Source organism: Sebastes umbrosus, chromosome 2 (assembly GCF_015220745.1).
Source record: "Sebastes umbrosus isolate fSebUmb1 chromosome 2, fSebUmb1.pri, whole genome shotgun sequence".
NCBI lineage: Eukaryota > Metazoa > Chordata > Actinopteri > Perciformes > Sebastidae > Sebastes > Sebastes umbrosus.
The window spans coordinates 39,654,578-39,670,920 of record NC_051270.1 but is presented as its reverse complement, the minus strand read 5'-3'; the positions used below and the strand labels follow the sequence as shown (position 1 = coordinate 39,670,920).

Below are 16,343 nucleotides of genomic sequence, written 5' to 3'. Positions count from 1 at the left end.
AGTTATAAATACGGCAGCGACGTCGTTGTAAACGGATCAAAAGTGTGCCGAAATAACTACATAATGATGCTGATTAGTAAAACGTCTGAATTCATGCTTTATCGGGTCTGTCTGCAAGACGACAAGCAAACAACTTTTAAAATGCTTGTATTCTGAATGGAGTTCGGATCGATCAGTTCCAGGCTATGCTAACATTGTAGCTACTCCATTAACATTCCATCTAGGAATAAATACGGCAGCAACAACGTCAGTGATGACAGCAGGAATATCTCAACGCTGATAAACTTCTGCTGTTTGTCATGCTAATACCTTTCACCTTGTATAAAATGTATAATATAATGACTAGTAAATGTTATCATTTACTATAACTGAATGTCATTTGCTTCATTATAAGTTGTCCTTTCAATCAAATATTAAGATATAAGTGGAAAAAAAACTGTTCATAAAACATTATAGACATGACCACTGACTACTTGTGTAACAAAAATTAATCAACAATTTTGTTAATCCATTAATCCAAAATCATTTAAGTTCCTCTGTTTATATCATTGTAAACTGGATTATCTTTGGATTTTGGACTGTTGGTTGGCCAAAATAATGTCTCCTTGGCCAATTGTAAAAGTGTAATTCACCATTTTTCTAGCTCTTTTCTAGACTGATGGTCCCAGCCCTTTAATGGTATTAACTGGGATGTGTTTTGTAAAGTATCAAAAACTGTCAAGTACTGAAAGCTAGCACAGAATGTCTGTTCCGATTTGTCTTTGCACAGATACTGTATATCCTTATTTCAAATCAACGGTTTGCTGATTTGAGGACTATTCCTAAGGAAAAGTTATTATATGGCTGCTTGTGTTCGGCAAGTTTTAACCTTGACACCTTTGGCTTGTGTGTTAAATTAAAAAAAAAAGTTTTGTAGAAAATCCTGTTTATTTTCTACAAAGTAAGGTAATGTTTTTGGTATTTTCATATGGTTTTTGTGTGGATGCAGATGTAGTCACTATACAGCCATGGTAAAAACCTGCATGCATCTTATGGCTTTAAAGCAAACATATGGTCCATATCAGACAGCAAAGCAACACGCTGCAGAGAGGAAGTAGCCAGTCAAAACAATCAGCTTGCTAACTGTAAACCCTCTGAGTGACAAGTCAAATAAATAAGTGAGGCAGGGGCAGGCTCGGTCATTCCTAATACCTTCCGCTCAAACATGAGACCACGAATCAACACACCAGAGTCCAGATCCATTTCTCCTGCAGTGTAGGACTCCCACATGCTGTGTGCAGACATTGCACTTTGTGAATCAAACTAATTTCCCCACTTAAGTGACCTCGCCATTATTAATTCAACATGTGTCCTAATGTTAGGATCGAGTGCCTCTATAAAAACTTTCATAAGTGATGGAGAAGAAAGAAAAAGGGATCATATAGAGTACAGTACAGAGCGGCAGGATGGTGGGATCCAAATGATTCTATTTGGAATGCAGGACCATGAGAGGCACCTCCTGTAGGACAGGGTCATTATTAACACCGTCACCAGTATGAAACACAGGGTGTTCGTTGTCTCAACCATGGTCCTTTACTGGAACACATGACTTCCAGTAAATATGAAGACTTAAAGCTTAAAGCTCTGTAGTAGATTATTGTGTGCAGAATTTTAATGATGTCATGATGATGGCACCAGAAGAAAAGTCATGAAGCATCTGAAATGGTAAGGAAGCATGACTGTATTGAGTAAATGTCATTTGGATATTTCAAACAGATGGTTCTCCTTCTTTTTGGCTGATGGTAGAGCTAGAGGAAAGGTCAGGGATTCATTCTAATTAGGGCTGTCAATCGATGAAGACATTTAATCGCAAATTTATCACACTTTTTATCTGTTTATGTCTGTCAAGTATTTAATACTCAAATATGCTGCTTTATGCAAATGTATGTGTATATTTATTATTGGAAATCAATAAACAACTCAAAACAATGACAGATATTGTCCAGAAACCCTCACAAGTACTGCATTTAGCATAAAACAATATGATCAAATCATAAACATGGCAAACTGCAGCCCAACAGGCAACAACAGCTGTCAGTGTGTCAGTGTGCTGACTTGACTATGACTTGCCCCAAACTGCATGTGATTATCATAAAGTGGGCATGTCTGTAAAGGGGAGACTCGTGGGTACCCATAGAATCCATCCATTCACACATCTGGAGGTCAGAGGTCAAGGGACCCCTTTGAAAATGGCAATGACAGTAATTCCTCGCCAAAATTTAGCGCAAGTATGGAGCGTTATTTAACCTCCTTCATGACAAGCTAGTATGACATGGTTGGTACCGATGGATTTCTTAGATTTTTTAGTTTCATATGATACCAGTATCTTCACTCTAGCTATAAAAACTGAGCCCGCTACAAACGCCGAAACATTCATTGTGTTAATAGAGGGCTCTGCAGCGGGTGATTAAAACTGGTGAGGTGAGGTGCCTGCGCAGAGCCCAAAGGATGTGTAATGATTACTGTGACTTGGCTGCTGTAACAATGTCATTTCCTATTAGCATAAACAAAGTACTCTATATCATTTAGCTGATGGTGCAAACTTAATGTAAAAATCTAGCAAGCAGTTTATCTTGCTGTATGTATGTATGGACCAACAGACATCATCAGCATCCTTCCTATACTCCTATAACAGGGGTCTGCAACCTGCGGCTCCGGAGCCACATGCAGCTCTTTAGCCCCTCTCTCCAGTGGCTCGCTGTGGATTTATAAAAATGTAAATGAATAACTGTTTTTTGTTTACATTTTCATTTTTATTTATCATTGTTGTAGGTCTATGGTACGACGAAGTATTAGGGCCACATTGATAAAAAAAAAATCAATCTGAGATTTAGAGAATAAGTCATAATATTATAAAGTAGTAATTTTACATGTTATTTTCTTTTATTCTCGTAATATTACAACTTTTCTCGTAAAGTTATGACTTTGTTCTCGTAATATTACGACTTTTTCTCGTAAAGTTATGACTTTATTCTTGTTATCTTACGACTTTGTTTCTCGTAATATTAGGACTTTATTCTGGAAATCTCAGATGTTTTTTCCCTCAATGTGACCCTTATACTCTGTAGTACATTTGCACTTTGGCCCTCACTGCATTAGACTTATATACTATATACTTAGACTATAAGCTGTGTTACCTTCATCACAATGATCAAATGTTTTGCGGCTCGTGACAGATTTTTTTTCTTTTGCATAAAATGGCTCTTTTGATAGTAAAGGTTGCTGACCTCCTGTCCTATACTAATCCTATCCATACTATCCTGCTACACACAGTACCATTTAATGTGGGTTAAGAAGAGGTGGTCAGTACCTTCTCATCATACACAATGCCTGGTCGGATCTCAGGAGCCTGGTACCCTGGCGTGCCCTCGACCCCCAATGCCCCCTCATGGAAGGTTTGTCGAGAAATGCCATAGTCGGACAGTTTAATGTTAATTGTATCCTGCACCTGGAAGATGATGCACAAATGAGTGGACAAGTTAGAAACAATAAGCCTGTCTGTTTCCTTAAAAATATACCATTCAAGTTTCTATTGATAGTATTTTGAGTGCCTGTCTCTGTCTTGATAAAGTGAAACACATGAAATAAGTTCACTGACAAAGTCTGATATTATTTCATAAAAACATTAGAGTACTGTCGATAGACCAAAAATTAAAAATGTATGTCATTCTTATTGTAATCTATATACAGACCTCCAGAGACCACACCAAGATGTTGTCAGATTTGAGATCACAGAAGATGATGCTCTTCCTGTGAAGGTACGCCAGTCCTGCTGCAATCTGATACGCTACTCGGAAAGTTAGCATGTGACCGAGAGGCATGTAGCTGGAGCCTACAATGACAAAAACACAACCTCATGTTGCACTAACATAGAAACAGACTTTAAGACTTTAACTTCAGGTGGGGAAATCACACGATGCACATCTCTCTACGTGCCTGTGCCTTTGCGCTTCTCCTCCAGCACGGTGTTGAGGCTGCCCAGGGGGGCTAACCTGCAGGGCGAAGCAGAGCGGATGGATGCTGATGCCCACCAGAGAGACGATGCAGGGATGCTGCAGAGAGTGCAACATGCTGGCCTCCTGGCGAAATTCAGAGAAGCTCCGACAGGCGTCCGCAGACTGCAGGTGTTTCACCATGGTGTCTGAGGAGAGAAAGAACGGAAGGAGAGGTAGCACCAAAGTATGAAAAATCTCTGTTATTATCTAGAACTATGGTGGTCCATGTGTCTCTTTGTAATAAGAGGTGGGAAATGTTTATTCCACTCATAAAGGGTCCCGTTTGAGCGCATTGGCATGGACCTCATCGGGCCATTTCACCAGAGCGCACGTGGGCATCGCTTTGTGTTAGTTTTAGTGGATTACGCAACGTGATACCCTGAAGCAGTGCCACTGAGTACCATCTCAGCCAAGAGTGTGGCTCAGGCTCTGTTTCAGGTCATCTCCCGAGTCGGGATCCCGAAAGAGATCCTGACGGACCAAGGCACCTCATTCATGTCACGCACACTAAAAGAACTGTACGGATTACTGGGGATTAAGTCTATTCGGACGAGTGTCTACCACCCACAGACAGACGGTCTCCTCGAGCGTCTGAATAAGACTTTAAAATCCATGATCCGTAAGTTCATAGATGAGGACGACGTAATTGGAATAAGTGGCTGCTCCCTATGTTGTTCGCGGTGCGAGAGGTGCCCCAGGCCTCCACGGGATTTTCTCCCTTTGAGCTGCTGTTTGGCAGGAAGCCACGGGGGTGCTGGACCTATTTAAAGAAAATGGGGAGGAAGGTCCGAGCCCCAGTAAAAATGAAATTCAGTACGTCCTGGACCTGAGAGCAAAACTCCACAGAATTTGCTCCAGGCCCAGGAACTCAACAGCGCCTGTACAATAGAGGGACTAGGCTGAGACAATTTTCACCGGCAGAGAAAGTCCTTGTATTGCTCCCTTCTTCCAGCTCTAAACTACTCGCCAGATGGCAAGGACCCTTTGTGGTCACACGACGAGTGGGCGATATCGACTATGAGGTTGTGCGTTCCGAAAGAGGGGGGGGCGACACAGATATACCATCTCAACCTCCTTAAAGCCTGGAGAGAGGCGGAGTCCGCCACGCGGCCCTATCGGTTGCCGGAGCAGAAGAGAAAGTGGTCCAGCGAGAACTGAAAGCCATGCTGGAGATGGGGGTAATAGAAGAGTCACACAATGCGTGGTGCAGCCCCATCGTTCCTGTGTTCAAGAAGGATGGATCTGAACGGTTCTGTGTAGACTATCGCAGGGTGAATGAAATGTCACAATTTGATGCCTACCCGGGTCCCCGGGTCGACGAGCTCCTGTATCGGCTGGGCACTGCTCGTTTTTTTACGACGCTGGATTTGACCAAGGGCTACTGGCAGATTCCCATGTCTCCAGAGTCTGAGGAAAAAAACGCTTTCTCCACTCCGTACGGATTGTACCAATTCGTCACACTTCCTTTTGGCTTGTTCGATGCCCCAGCCACCTTCCAACACCTCATGGACCGGGTGCTGCGTCCACACGCCGCATATGCTGCTGCCTACTTGGATGATGTCATCATCCACAGTGACAGCTGGCAGGAGCATGTGCGGCGGGTGGCGGCGGTGCTCGAGTCACTGAGGAAGGCTGGGCTCACCGCCAACCCAAAGAAGTGTGCGGTTGGACGGAGGGAGGGTGCGTCCTCAGGTGGACAAGACTAGGCCGGATGGCTCCCCGGCCTAAGTCGGGCGGTGGGGGTATGTGGAGGGAGGGCTCGGTCACTGCTCAGCTGCAGGGGAGAGAGTGGTGGAGTGGCTCAGGGAGCAGTGCTCAGGTGAGTTAATTGGGCGCAGCTGGGAGGACTTGGCTAACGACTCTTCTCTTATTATGCAGTAGTGCGGGCTGGGACAGGAGGACTGAGATGCCTGGGACCGGCTCTCCAGAGCATGCCACTGAGATACGACCTCTTTAATTGAATATTGTTTAGATTGTGTGCAGCCAGAGCGCACGGCACTCGTGCTGAAACTGTGTATTGTGTGTTTGCTTAATAAAGAGCACGAGAGCTGGATACCGCCTCCCATTGACTTTGTGTGCTGAAGTGAACCCCGGTAGCAGGTGAAGGCTACAACTAGCTTTCAGTAAATGTTTTTCTTGGTTGCATTTAGTATTGACACCACATTCCAATATAAAAACAGAAGAGCATAACTCCACACCTGTGTCACTGCTGATGGTCTGCTGTCGACACTTCTTGAAGTGGAAGCGTTTGATGGCTACCGGTCGGTCCCGATATCGGGCTCGGTAGATGATGGTCCCGCTGCCACCCTGGCCGAGGATGTTCTTCTCCTCCTCGGAGTACTCGAGCTGGCCCCTCTCCAAAAAGAGCCTAACACACACACACAAGCACAGACCAATAGATCAACACACACACAGCGGCGATAAACAGGTTGGAAACAAACCTCCAGGTTAGCCAAACGTAATTAGAAGAGAAAACAAACAGAACAGTAAAATTCTTACTTCCTGCTTCAACTCTGACTGACAGCTGTACGTACTGCAGTTGTGTGCTCAGAGTTTTCTTTTACAATGAGGGAAAATTATGGAAGTTTTTATTAGACTTTATTAGTTGTAATCCACAGAAGACATGTGTACTATGATCTGCAAATATTTCACCATCCACAAACGTATCTTTATATTGGTGTTGTGTAAAGTCACATCCACAAAAATACAGGACTTACTTACTTAAAAATCGCCCTTTATTTTTGTGGATGTGACTTTACACAACACAAATACAAAAATACATGTTTGTGGATAGTGAAATATTTGGAAATCATGGTACACATTTGTGGAATGTCTTCTGTGGATTACAACTAATAAAGTCCAATAAAAACTTCCATAGAAAATTAGCAACATTTCAAGTGCTCTCACTTTCAGTTTGATCTCCAAGTCAAGTGGTTTAGTTCATCTGGATAAACTATTGTTTACAACCAACAACAACCAACAATTTATCCAGGTTTCCCCATAAAAACTCTGTCAGCTTCAGCTCATTCAAACGCTGCTGCTGAGTCGCGAAAAATACGTTACACCATCCTCAGCTCTCTGAACTGGCTTCCAGTGTGCCATAGAATAGATTATCTGGACATCTTTACATATTTGATTGTATCACCAGAGGCCTGTACTACGAAGCGAGTTCAACATACCCAGAGTATCTTCTCCTTATCTGGCTTCACTAACCCTAACAAACCGAGATCCCACTAAACGGTCCTATGACGCTGGTTATCAACTCGGTAAATCAACCCAGTGTTTCTCAGTCTGGCTCTGAGCGCGTTCATATGAAAGGGTGCATGTGTTCAGCATCTGACCAATCACAGACATGGACAAGTCTACTGTCAGCAGAGCGGCATATTTTATAAACCAAGAGCAAACTATAATATTGGACAACTACGAAGAAGTTAAACACACAATCCAGACTAACAGTGACACAGTTGAAGCTGCCAAATGCAGGAAGAACAGCTGGCAAAAGAAAAAAATGACAATGTGAGTGAATGTGTAAATTAACAGACTTATTAATTTAACGGCTTGGAAAAGTCAGATGTATTCGTCTAGATGGGGCAGTGATATTATAAAAAAAAACGTTCAGAGTATAACAGATGACTACACTTCATTATGTCTTTTGACAACAGTGTGGCGCGTGTGATTGGTCAGTAGGCGGTGCTTTTATACGAGTTGATCTGTTATCTGGAACATAACCTGCTGCGGAGCAGGTTTGGTGTTCAGCATCAGTTACCATGGCAATCTAGCCCGGTAAGACGTGAACCGCCTTCGTAGGACAGAAAACCCTGAAGGGTTAACTCTGAAGTTACCTCGCTAACCCCAAATCCTGCTCCGTAGTACAGACCTCTGGTATCGTTAGGCAGGTAAAGTATAATAACAAACACCAGTATTCGCCAAAGCTAATAGACTAGCCTCACCCTAATGCGTGCACACTTTTACCAGCATCCATCTGTAGTAGAAGAAGAAGAAGAAGAAGAAGAAGAAGAAGAAGAAGAAAAAGAAGAAGAAGAAGAAGAAGAAGAAGAAGAAGAAGAAGAAGAAGAAGAAGAAGGCACTTTATTGAACCCCTGAGGGGAAATTCAATTTTGTACAGTACATACAGGCCCGAAATACACACATGCACAAACAGGACCTATATACATGCATTAATGGAGAGATGTCAGAGCAATGGGGCTGACCCTGACAGGCGCCCCGAGCAGTTGGGGGTTTGGTGCCTTGCTTGAGGGCACCTCGGCAGTGCCCAAGAGGCAAACTGGCATCTCTCCAGCTACCGGTGCACACTCAATACTTGGTCCATGTGGGGATTTGAACTGATGACCTTCCGTTTCCCAAGCCAAGTCCCTATGGACTGAGCTACGATGATGATGATGGTTGGTGGCATTTGTGTTTATACCAACATCTGTTTTCCATCCTTTAAGAGCTCGAGTACAATTGTACTAATATTTGGAGGAGCTGTTCAACTGTTGTAGCAAATATTTCCATGGGTCTGTGCTGTTTGAAAGAGACAGATATCCTTGTGCAACTGACTGCTGCTGCCACCCACACACACATACATATGTATGTATGTGTGTATAGGTGTATATGTGTGCAAGTGTGTAGGACACAGAGAGATATATGAATATTTATTCCAAAAGTCCAGTGAGTGGCTGTGACAATCCTCCACTGACTGGTGACATGAGCATCACGTCTGCCTGTCCTACTCCTTCCTAAAATAAACTCCTAATGGTCCGAGCAGGTGCTGCAGGGAGTCAGTGGGAGATTTATCTAATTTATTGTATATAATAGAAACTGCACATCCTAATATAAATATGTCTCATCTTATAAGGATCGAAATGCTATCAGTCTGTATCAAAGACCCTGTTTAGACCTGGTATTAACATGTGTCCTCAGTGATCGGATCACAAGTGGACAGCTCTAAGGACAGGTGTGAACACACTCAAGACGCATTGAGGACTCATTAAGATTGGATCTTCCAGACCACATTCAGAGGTGGTCTGGGCCACATATGACCACATTCTTTTAGCAGTGTGTAGTGAATGTGTCCTGGGCCACATTAAGGACCGCCTACTCATCTGATGTCCAGCTTTGATCCACGGGATCACCGCGCCCCTCAGGTGGATAAACAGGGAGACACGGGCGCTTGTCGGCATGGAAACGGCCTCTGTGCTCTACTGTATCCTGTCGGTACAACTGTATTATATTAAAATATATCTTGTTAATAGGCTACATATCTACAGACTATCAGACTAGGCACGCAAAGTGCATAATTATCATACTGTCGGAGATGTGTCGGTGTTTTTGTTCCGCTGCTTTGTGCGGAGCTGACACCCGACCGTCCGCCTGCTCTGTCCTCCCGGCTCTCTGGAGCGCTGTGCTCTGCTGTTGTCTGGCAAAAGCAGGGTGTCCCCAGGGACCGCCGGTACAATAACCTTTTATTTTGATGTTAATACAATGTACCAGAATTAACGAATATGTAGGATATTACTACTGACATTCATGTAATATTAGGGTCATAACGGCTGCTGTATCAGCCGTGTGTTTACTACGTGTTTAGTTGCATATAGAGCGGGGAAGTGAGATCTGATCACAAGTGGTCACTGAGAAGACACTGTGGAGACGCATTCTAATGCCAGGTTGTGAACAGATGTACTTAAAGCTGTCCACTTGTGATCAGATCACTGAGGACACATGCTAATACCAGGTGTGACCAGGGCCTTACATTAATTCCTTAAGACACAGACTAACAACAGTCAGACTAGAGGAGTCCGGCACTGAGCCTGGTCTACATATATTCAGCCACAGTACTGCTGCACACTCAGAAGGCGTTTGACAACACTCAGTTAATGTAGTCACATTTCCTTTCATAAGTAGGAGCCTTGAAGCCCTGAAGCCTAAAAAGACGCTCTGGGTAGCAGTGATGTATATAAAGTAGGAGCTGTTACTAAGTCTGTGTAGACTTATCTGTTCTATCAGACGTCAGACGTGTGTGAGACGGACCATTGAAAAGTGTGTCTGAAACTATTGTAATGTCTCGAGCCTAATCAGTATCAGTCTGTAAAAACAAAATGGTCCATTAAATGGTGAGAGGTTTACCGTGCAGGGAAGTCAGTCATGAAGAGCTCTGGGACTAGCTCCTGGAGGGTGACTGGCTGGCCAGGGTGCTGAGGACAGATGATGTGCTCCTCCTCCACCGCAGCCAACACACAGTCCTCCATGTTAAAGTAATGAACCCCGTCTCCTCCACAGGCTCCTTCCTCTTCGTCCTGGCCGGCCTGGCTGGCCGCTGGTTCTGCCCGCTTCTGTTGGCCCAGCGAGACACAGAGGGGACAGGGGGCGTACTGCTCTATGAGGAGACTTCCATCACTCTCACTGGCTGTCAGAGCTAAAAGAAAGGACACATCGATAAAAGACATGGATATGATCTGTTGTTTGTTGGAGAGCTGAAACCTGGACAGGTTGGTACATAGGGCTGGGTCAGTCTCAGTTTTAAGATTACTACTACAATGTGAGAGACTTTGTAAGGTTATAATACATTTGTTACATGTCCTCTTTGCTTTGATTAAATGGGTCATTTTCATGTATGGAATAGCCAATAGTTTCACATTTTAATTACCTATGTATGAATATACTGTACATTCCTACATTGAATTACGTTACAGAATGCTGACAATACAGTTTGTGCACTGCAGCAGGACCTGAAAAACAACTTGACCCGCAGCAGTAACCTCCACACTGCAGAAGAGTTAGTTTAGCTCTGAGAATATCTAGTGAATGTTCAGTGGACGTTTGTGCAGAAATAACTGCTGCAGCTCCTCCAGACCAACAGAGGTTTCCCGTGTCTTGTGAAGTGACGCAGCTGCACAGAGAGAAACGTTATCGTCTCCGCTGAGAAAAAGCCAACACTAGGATCAGCACTGATCACATATTTGTTGTATCATGCTGCATTTACTGGTATGGTCCATGCCCAATTCCACCGATATGTTTTTTTTTGTAATATATGTAAAATCCTCTTTTTTTGTTTTGGTCTGTGATTTTTGACTCAGAGTTACAGAACTGGTGTCAAAAGATACTTTGAAACCTTGACTCGTATCATCTGTCAATATTTATTCAGCACATTTTTGATTTTGTACTTTGTTTACTAGCCACATGACTGTTGCATGATCCTCAGCCGGCGCACGCCGGCCCTCACGATCATTGCGCCACGGGGTTTTGCTTGCACCCTCTGACTCGCGCGTGCGTTAGACTCCTTGGTCTGTGTTTCAAGACTTGTCGGGTGGGTTGCCGACAACGCCACAGACCTCTGGCGCCTTTTACGTGGGCCACGGCACGACACAGTTGGGGCGCACTGAGGACAGTCCACCCAGGTCGACAGTTGCGGCCGCGAGCCATCTTCGCCCCGAGTCTTTCCAAGCCGACCTAGAGCCGGTCGCAGCGCACCGCCTCGTATGCGGGACTCCCCAGCCTGCAGTGTGTCGCTCTCACCCTCCAGCTGGCTGTTAACGAGGGTCTTTTGGCACAGAGAAGTACTCGTATCATTACTCGGTATCGGCGAGTACCCAAATGTAAGTACTTGAACTCGTATTCGGTCTGAAAAAAAGTGGTATCGGAGCATCCCTAATTTTAAGGGAACTGGTCTTGGTACTGGCATCGTCATTTTTTAATCAATAACCCAGCCTGAAGGTACATCCAGTATGACTTGCTGACATACTTGCTAACCTTGAGACCTAAAAAATAGGGAGGGTTTTAAAACCAACGTGGGGGGTCTGGGGGTCCTCCCCAACAAAAATGAGAGTTTCAGAGAGTTTGTTTCCTGCATTCTGGTGACTTTTAAAGAATGAAAAGTACACTGCAACAGCAATTTTGTTAAATAGGCAAAAGTAGGCCTTTACAAAGTAGGCCTTCTCTCAAAGAAATCTGAATAGTTATTTCATTTATTTTTTGCCCCTGCTTGAGTATTTCTTTGTCTTAGTACTCTCTATTTCTCTCTCCTTCTCTCACTCACTGAAGGCTTTGACACAATGCAACAACGGCACCACTGCGCTCTGAAACCCATTATTTCCAATGGCTTGCACCACGCAATGATAGCGCACCAAATTCCGTTCTGAAATCCTTATGAACCACACTTCACATCGGCATAAATTAGATCCACCGCACAGCACTTATTTAAAAGGAAAATATGTCACTTTAAAGCTGGTTTGCCTAATAATCCCGTTATTTACTGCCTCTAAAACAGTGGTGAAGAACACCAGGAGCAAATGCCAGGAGTTGAGTTTTCATTAAAACAAAATTATGACTGGTGTGTTAACTCTATGGCAAATTAATCACAAAGCACAAGAGTACACAAGACCAAATTGCCTCCTAAGTAAATGTACCATAATACTTTTTGCCGACCTCTTGTGTAGCATTTAAATGGCTAGACAAGAGGTGAATCTTTCATGGTAGATTAATGAAGCAATTTTTATAGCTATAGGTCTACATTTGATGTTTGTGTGTGTGTGTGTGTGTGTGTGTGTGTGTGTGTAAACCAGAGAGCAGTGCACTGACCTGGGAACCACTGTTCAATCAGAGAGTTGACGTTGTCTGTGATGAAGGCCATGGCAGAGAAATCTCTCACCTCTGACTGGCAGATGATCTTTATGCCTCCACTCTTCTTCCTCTTCCAGCTGACATCTGATGACTCCACGCTGCAGAGACACAAAAGCACGTCACCGCCTCATTTCACTGGAGTTTCATCTGCTTTCACCCCCTCACGATTCACAATGTACACAGAAGCTTAAATGTGAAGCAGCAAGAGCAGCAGGAACCTTTGAGGCAGTTCAACATTAATTTTCTCTTTCCTTTTAATAGTTGCATTTATTTTAGATTTTCTGAGCACTGCAGATATTTTACCCTCAGTGTTACAGTATGTTCTCATTTTGTAAATTAGGCTTCATAATAAGTGATAGTGCAAGAGATGAGCACTACTGGAGCACGATTTCCTCTATCTATGTTGATAAAACAAAGGGACTGAGCTCTGAAACTGAAAATTTAGAATTATTAGCAACAAAATGAAAATACTGCAGCTTGAAAATGTAGGTAAGGATATGGAATATCAGCAGGCTTAACGACAATAAGACACACAGTATCATGTTTGGTGCATATTCTGTATAAAGATTTTTTATTCTTATTCTTTAAGACCTTCTCAAAAGACTGTATCTGTCAGAAACTCATTGTAATGTTAAGGTTGAACTGTGGAACCTCCCCTCTTCCTATGAACCAGAATGCCGTTGAAGTTGACTGAATACTAGCTCCAACCTGCTATCTGCCTTCACAGATTTTTGACTCAAGTCTGCTTATCCCCATTTAGAACTGGCTCCTTTCTGAGGCTCTGAATCCAACTGAAACTCTGCACCCTTAACTTTCTCTTAATTTCCTCACTGAAGCATTTGTCTCATTTAATCACTGCCCACATCCTTCTAGCCCCAGCTCTGACCTGAGGTAACCTCCATCAAAAGTGACCAGCAGCCCCTCCTTCCAGTAGATGGTCTGGCTGCGTCGGACTCTGAAGGTGCTGCAACGGTTCCTCGGCTGGGTTCCGGCAAAGCTGTAGATCACAGAGTTTCTGCTGCGCTGGCTCCTGGTGTCTCTTTTGGGCTCAAATGACTGCACAAACACAACATTTTAGTCCATGAATGTAAAAAGCTGAAAGTGTGTAAGTAGGTGAATGATGAGAATCTGCTGGTTTCAGTACCTGCAGGTCCATCTCTGTGAGGCTGATGAGCATCCTGGCAATGAAGCGCTCCCAAAATCCGGCAGGAACAAAGCTCATCTGGACAAGGCGCTGCAGGGTGTTGTTGGTCTGCTGACGGAAGCCGTGGATGTCCATGGCTGGCTTAGGGGGAAGGAGGTGGGGCAGCAGATAGCTACCACCAAGAGGAAAGGAAAAATGAAGAACACTTTTAAAACCAGAAAATGTTTGAAGGAACGTACGCTTTCTGCTTGGCGCTGGAGCCAGGATGATTTGTTGGTAATGGGTTGCTTTCACATGAGCTACCACTTTGCATTTTTAAGGGGTAGCTTATGTGTTGCTACCTGTTGAGACATAGCTAATGATTAGGTATGTAGCATATGGATGCTATATAGTTGCTAAGGTGTGTGAAATGTTTCCTATGTGGTAGTTAGTTGGTTGCCAAGTGCTCAGTAGGGTGAAAACTGTCTTCAAGGTAGTTGCCAGGATGTTTTGAGGTTGTTACTAGGGTGTGTGTGTGATGGTTAGTAGTGCTTTTCCAGTTGGGTGCTAAGTGGTTGATATGGATCTCCTGGCATTTGCTAGGGCTTTAGTCAGTGTTTGCTATAGGGCATCCTGAGGTGGTTACTAGGCAGCTGTTATGAGGTTCAGGGTAGTTGCGAAGGTGTTTGGGTTGGTGGCTATGGTGATTCTGGCTCTTAGCTGAATCACCTAACGGCTTGTTTCAAACGCACAATTTCTTAATACGGGCTGTGTGTATTTCTCCGTATATTGAACATTTCAATACTTTCACAGTATTTATATAGGACTTAAACCTGCTTTATACTATAACAGACATGACAATCTCACTTTTTACAATATGGGACCTTTAAGTGAGTATCAATTAGAAAAAAAGACAACATTTTACCTCTTGCTGGCCACAGGAAGAGCAATCTCAAACTTGGCTAGAAACTGGAAATACTGTTCCTCTGTCTGCTGGGTGAACCCTGTTCCTACCATCAGCATCTGCACAACAGACATCATCATAGATATAACCAAAGGAAGCCATTATCATCATTATTATTACACAAAACAACTCAGAAAGCAATTTTTTTTTTTTCCCCGAAAAAATCCACATTTTGTTTTCATTTCTTTTCCAGTTATTTCCAGATTCTCACCCGAAGGTCTTCAGCTCGGATAACTCCATTCCTGGCTACCGAGCGAGAGGACTTGAGGTGCATGATCCTCTCCAGGCATTCTGACAGCCACACAGGACACAGGAAGTAGAGGGTACAAAGGCCATGACTTGTATCGGGGAAGTGAAGCAGGGTCCCCGTCTCTATCAGGAAGCTGATGGCTGGAGATAGTGCAAAAAGAGGAGAGCCATAAGCATGATGTTCATGAATGAATGAAGCATGAATTATATATAAATATATATAAATAAAATATAATACAACACAATGATAACATGGTCGGCTCACAGTGACACAGTTTAGTGACAAATCAACTACAGACCCAGATTTTTAACAACAGCTTACGGAGTGAAACTCAGATCATCCTTTAGAGTGTTACATTAAAAAACATCCAACCATATGTGTTAATCCTCAAGAGTAGCTGTAACACACTGGCTTATATTTCATGTGATGCTGCGGTTCCAGCAGACTGTGTTTACTTGTGTACACATTAGAGCTGTAAGGGTTTCACAATCCGGTACACACAGTCACAAGCAGAATACACTGTATGTAGATTGATGCACGTAATGCAGAACCAAATTTCACAAGCGAGTTACGCCCGGAAATTTTTAGCTGCACGCCGTCGCAACATGTGATGAGGTTAGGACAGGGGTCGGCAACCTTTACTATCAAAAGAACCACTTAAGGCAAAAAAAATAATCTGTCTGGAGCCGCAAAACATTTGATCATTGTGATGAAGGTAACACAGTTTATAGTCTAAGTATATAGCATATAAGTCTAATGCAGTGAGGGCCAAAGAGACAATGTATTACAGAGCATTAGGGCCACATTGAGGGGAAAAAAAATCAGAGATTTCCAGAATAAAGTCAGAATATTACGAGAAAAAAGTAGTAACATTACGAGAATAAAAGTCGTAATATTACGAGAATAAAATCATAACTTTATGGGAAAAAAGTCGTAATATTACGAGAATAAAGTCAGAACTTTACGGGAAAAAAGTCGTAATATTACGAGAACAAAGTCAGAACTTAACAAGAAAAAAGAAAACAACATGTAAAATTATCACTTTATAATATTATGACTTTATTCTCATAATACCACGACTTTTTTCTCGTAATATTATGACTTTATTTTCGAGATCTCAGATTTTTTTTTTATGAATAAAACTAAAAATGTAAACAAAAAACAGTTATTCCTTTCCATTTTTATAAATCCACAGGGAGCCACTGGAGAGGAGCTAAAGAGACGCATGAGGCTCTGGAGCCACAAGTTGCAGACTCCTGGGTTAGGACAACAAGCTGACTGGTGAGAGTTGTGTATAAGATGAGGACGGTGTGTCAGCGTTGCTCCACTGTTGTAGGGTGTATGAATGGAAAC

The 16,343-nt window shown here is 43.2% G+C and overlaps 1 protein-coding gene across 1 annotated transcript in view; it reads right to left on the bottom strand.

Moving 5' to 3' along the window:
* lrrk1 (leucine-rich repeat kinase 1) overlaps positions 1-16,343 on the bottom strand; it is a 115,899-nt gene that overhangs the window by 30,104 nt on the left and 69,452 nt on the right. Inside the window, 11 exon segments of the mRNA XM_037747324.1 lie at positions 3,350-3,487; positions 3,732-3,871; positions 3,976-4,030; positions 4,032-4,180; positions 6,233-6,402; positions 10,161-10,449; positions 12,612-12,751; positions 13,540-13,709; positions 13,798-13,969; positions 14,702-14,799; positions 14,952-15,130. Of these exon segments, the coding sequence (XP_037603252.1) occupies positions 3,350-3,487; positions 3,732-3,871; positions 3,976-4,030; positions 4,032-4,180; positions 6,233-6,402; positions 10,161-10,449; positions 12,612-12,751; positions 13,540-13,709; positions 13,798-13,969; positions 14,702-14,799; positions 14,952-15,130 (1,700 nt within the window).